Source organism: Salvelinus alpinus, chromosome 2, assembly GCF_045679555.1.
Source record: "Salvelinus alpinus chromosome 2, SLU_Salpinus.1, whole genome shotgun sequence".
In the NCBI taxonomy this organism is placed as follows: domain Eukaryota; kingdom Metazoa; phylum Chordata; class Actinopteri; order Salmoniformes; family Salmonidae; genus Salvelinus; species Salvelinus alpinus.
Window position 1 is genome coordinate 84,929,488 of NC_092087.1, and position 4,926 is coordinate 84,934,413.

The 4,926-nt window shown below is 42.5% G+C and overlaps 1 protein-coding gene across 2 annotated transcripts; it reads right to left on the reverse strand.

The window, feature by feature from the left end:
- Positions 1-2,248: 2,248 nt before the first annotated feature.
- On the reverse strand, positions 2,249-4,526 carry LOC139545331 (dynein axonemal light chain 4). 2 transcript variants are annotated; one of them, XM_071352979.1, is made up of 4 exons: positions 4,388-4,526; positions 3,886-3,969; positions 3,731-3,814; positions 2,249-3,513 (listed from the first exon to the last, which is right to left on the reverse strand). In XM_071352979.1, the coding sequence occupies exons 2-4, from the start codon at positions 3,955-3,957 to the stop codon at positions 3,349-3,351; spliced, it is 321 nt and encodes a 106-aa protein (XP_071209080.1). In that variant the 5' UTR covers positions 3,958-3,969; positions 4,388-4,526; the 3' UTR covers positions 2,249-3,348. The 2 variants fall into 2 exon arrangements, with proteins under 2 accessions (XP_071209080.1, XP_071209090.1); XM_071352989.1 differs by having other exon boundaries at positions 4,384-4,524.
- Positions 4,527-4,926: the final 400 nt, after the last annotated feature.

Here is a 4,926-nt window from a genome sequence, read left to right on the forward strand (position 1 = left end):
AGGACAGTCTCAGTCTGACTCTTTGGTTATCAGTATGTAGGCTGTACTGTAATGTATTGTAGAGATGTTGTAGGACAGTCTCAGTCTGACTCTGGTTATCAGTATGTAGGCTGTACTGTAGTGTATTGTAGAGATGTTGTAGGACAGGCTCAGTCTGACTCTGGTTATCAGTGAGTAGCTGTACTGTAGTGTATTGTTGAGATGTTGTAGGACAGGCTCAGTCTGACTCTTTGGTTATCAGTGAGTAGCTGTACTGTAATGTATTGTTGAGAGGTTGTAAGACAGTCTCAGTCTGACTCTTTGGTTTTTTATTAATATTTCAGCAGAGCAGAGAGACACAGGGGATGAGATATTTAAAAACACACACATACACACACACACACACACACACACAGGGGAGGAGATAAAGGGCATCTGACCTGAATAATACATGAGGATCAAAAAGGGTACCTGAGGGTGGCTAAATGTTTACTGGGAAGTCTCAAAACATGTTGGTTATTATAGCTATTGTTACATCAGTAGGTTCCTGTGTGTGCGTGAAAGAGAGAGACGGAGAGAGACGACACAGAGTCTAACGAGAGACATGGTGTGTGTTGTCAGAGGACGAGGTGACCTGATCAGAGGTCAGTCTTTGAGTAAGCAGCTGCTTCTGTCCAGATTGCAACACACACTACCCGTGTAATAATCTGTCAACAACCAAATCTGTCCCTCTCTCACTTTCCCCTCCTCTGCCAAAATCTCCCTCGTTCTTTTCCCTCCTTTCACTAATCCTGCTTTCTTTTTCTGTGAAAATCCTTGTATTTTCCCTCGTCAAATTGTGTTACTTTCCCCTCCTGTCAAAATCTTGCATTCTCACCTCCCCTATAGTCTCTTTTCAGATAAATGATTTTGTCAAATCTGTCTCTCCCTGATATCCTCCCATAAAGAAAATTACATCTATCCCCTATATACACTGAGTGGACAAAACATTATGAACACCTGCTCTTTCCATGACATGACCAGGTAAATCCAGGTGAAAGCTTTGATCCCTTATTGATGTCACTTGTTAAATTCACTTCAATCAGTGTAGATGAAGGGGAGGAGACAGGTTTAAGAAGGATTTTTAAGCATTGAGACATGGATTGTGTGTGTGTGCCATTCAGAGGGTGGATGGACAAGACATTTAAGTGCCTTTGAACGGGGTATGGTAGCAAGTGCCAGGCTCACCTGTTTGTGTCAAGAACTGCAACGTTGCTGGGTTTTTCACGCTCAACAGTTTCTTGTGTGTATCAAGAATGGTCCACCACCCAAAGGACATCCAGCCATCTTGACACAACTATGGAAAGTATTGGAGTCAACATGGGCCAGCATCCCTGTGGAATGCTGTCAACACCTTGTAGAGTCCATGTCCTGATGAACTGAGGCTGTTCTGAGAGCAACAAAGTCCAAGTCCTTTCTCAAGCTGCTTCCTATAGCAACCATATTATATCCCCATGTAACCATGTCCCTATAGCAACCATATTCTATCCCCATGTAACCATGTCCCTATAGCAACCATATTATATCCCCATGTAACCATGTCCCTATAGCAACCATATTCTATCCCCATGTAACCATGTCCCTATAGCAACCATATTCTATCCCCATGTAACCATGTCCCTATAGCAACCATATTCTATCCCCATGTAACCATGTCCCTATAGCAACCATATTATATCCCCATGTAACCATGTCCCTATAGCAACCATATTCTATCCCATGTAACCATGTCCCTATAGCAACCATATTCTATCCCATGTAACCATGTCCCTATAGCAACCATATTCTATCCCCATGTAACCATGTCCCTATAGCAACCATATTATATCCCCATGTAACCATGTCCCTATAGCAACCATATTCTATCCCATGTAACCATGTCCCTATAGCAACCATATTCTATCCCCATGTCCCTATAGCAACCATATTCTATCCCATGTAACCATGTCCCTATAGCAACCATATTCTATCCCCATGTAACCATGTTCCTATAGCAACCAACCAGGTCTCTAGTAGCCAATGAGTGTTAGGACATTCTGTAATCCCAAGAACATGTCTTCCACAAAACAAATGGACAAAAAGTCTCTGTCTCCCCTTCCCAAAATTGGTTACCCCCCCTCTCTATGTACCATTTAAAGAAGTATAGAAAGAAGAGAGGAAGGTGTTAGAGATAGAGAGATGTGAAAGAGAGGCTCTACTACACAGACAACTAGACAGTAACACTCGTGAGTATGTTTCTCAGTACAATTCAGGTTTAATTTCACAATCAGTTCATTTCAAACAGAAAACCAATCACATTGCCAGTATCAACCTGTCAGCTACAAATACTAACAAATTGTTTGTCAATAACAGTTCTATGTACTGTATCTGTATTGGGCTGGTCTGTTGTTTCTGTCCTCTTCACCTAACAATCAGACATAGCATTATAAAAAACAGAAAAATACAAAAAATCGAATCTGCATCAAAGTATTTACACATACTTACAATTATAAAATACTAAAACATATTGAATGGAGTGAATGAGAAGAGAGTGTGTCACACGCACACACACACACACACACACACACACACACACACACACACACACACACACACACACACACACACACACACACACACACACACACACACACACACACACACACACACACACACACACACACACACACACACACACACACACACACACACACACACACACACACACACACAGGGATAAGGGTATTGGAGACCCTGGCTGCATTTAATTTGTGTCGAAGTGAATTCACACACAGCATTTTAAGAACAAGTCAAATTGGACAGGATACGGCCAATCAATTCAGACGGGAGAGAATAAGAAAGAGAAAGCTAACCGACCGAAAGAGAGAGATGATCCATGGAGAGATAGATAGTAGTGAGTGTTGCAACTGAGGACAGACGATTTTTACACTCTACGCGCATCAGCCCTCGGCGGTCCCGTTCTGTGAGCTTGTGTGGCCTACCACTTCGCTGCTGAGCCATTGTTGCTCCTAGACGTTTCCACTTCACAATAACAGCACTTACAGTTGACCGGGACAGCTCCAGCAGGTCAGAAATTTGACGAACTAACTTGCTGGAAAGGTGGCATCCTATGACGGTGCCACGTTGAAAGTCACTGAGCTCTTCAGTAAGGCCATTCTACTGCCAATGCTTGTCTATAGAGATTGCATGGCTGTGTGCTTGATTTTATACACCTGTCAGAGGGTGTGGCTGAAATAGAATCCACTATACTTTTGTGTATATATATATATATAGATATATATATAGTGTAGATAGACAGACAGATATATAGATCTAGAGTGGTTATTGATGCTAGGAGCACTTCCAGACACAAACAGCCAGGCTTCCTCCAAAGAACATGTAGAGCAAGTTCTTGACCTCATGTGTCACCTCGAAGCCAAAGCCCTCGCCGATCACCACGTGCCACGAGCTGCCAAACTTCTTATCCATCGACTCCTTGATCATCTTCGCTGCACTCTGAGAGAGGTAGAGGGGGATGGAGTGGGAGGTGGGGGGAGAGAGAGAGAGAGATTTGTCATGTACAGTAACTCACCATAGGTACTGATGTCATGTTGCTAGTCATATCCAAACAAACTTTCCAGGTGTCATAGCCCTGCATTTCACACACACACACACACACACACACACACACACACACACACACACACACACACACACACACACACACACACACCTCGTTATTGGTGGCGAACTTCTCGCAGGCTGTGACACAGAGCTCCATAGTCTCCACTCTCATCTCCTCTGGCATGTCTGTGTGCTGCAGAGGGAAATAACATGTCATTATCACACACACACACACACACACACACACACACACACACACCTCACCCTGATAAGAGGAAAGCTGTGCAGCCTTTTGTAGTCTGCCTCTTCTTTCTTGCTCTCTGCTGTCTCTGCCATTCCACCCCACAGCTGCAAATACAGAGACATTGGTTAAGGCTTAACTAGTTTGTTAAAAGCTAGCTAAACGAATCAGCAACTTTGTAGCAAGCTAACTTAGTTAGCTACCTATATAGTAAAGCGAACGTTACTGATTAACTATTGGTACGTTACGTCAACCTACCCAGTGCATGGATGAGAACGTGTGCTAAAGTTAAATGCGTACCCATGTTTGGCTTAACGCGATTTTTTTTTTTAAATGTACTTGTAGCTTTGTTTTGATGGGTAGCTAGCAGGCTAACGTTAACAATTTTGCTAGCTAGCAATAACCGACTACATGCTGTTGTTTTCACTTCCAAAATAACTTGAATTCTTACTTGCCCATTGTAATTTATGTGATTATATTGTAGAGATACGTTTTGGAAAGGTACTGCATTTTGTACTTACGTACCGTTTGGTAATACAACCGAAGTTCACTCCATTTTTAGTCCGGTTGTTAAGGAGACATTTTCAACCATAGCAACAAACGGATCCCTTCAACAGGAAAATAAAAAACCCGCCTACTTAGCTGAGCGTCTTCTTCGGTGGTTTAGAAGCCTGTCAATCAATCGCACCTAACCCCTGGCAAGATGGTGATGAGTTTGTCCGTGCTCTGCTCAACACAAACAGATTGATATAAATCATGTGGCTTTGTTTTTAAAAGGATGTGTCATTTGGAAGCAATACATTTTCTTAGCTAGCTACATTGACAATTTAATTTCAGTGTCCTTATGCCAACTTTCTATGTCTTGTTTCTCTCTCCACCCTACCATATCCTGTCTGGTCTGTCTGCATGACCCATAGGCCTATTAAGTTGTGATTGCAGCCACATCTGTTTGTGTGAAACCCCAGGCGGAGGTTTTAACCCAAATATCCTGCATGAAAAAAAGAGAAATAAACCTCAGATATGGATTTATGCACAGTTGCAAACAAGAATCAAATAGACTTGGT

Excerpts from the sequence above, each read along its gene's own strand:
- LOC139545331 (XM_071352979.1), bottom strand. The coding sequence starts at position 3,957 with ATGGCAGAGACAGCAGAGAGCAAGAAAGAAGAGGCAGACTACAAAAGG. Across the intron at positions 3,815-3,885 it reads ACAGCTTTCCTCTTATCAGG|CACACAGACATGCCAGAGGA; the intron begins GTGAGGTGTGTG and ends TTCCCTCTGCAG. Across the intron at positions 3,514-3,730 it reads AGTTCGCCACCAATAACGAG|AGTGCAGCGAAGATGATCAA; the intron begins GTGTGTGTGTGT and ends TACCTCTCTCAG.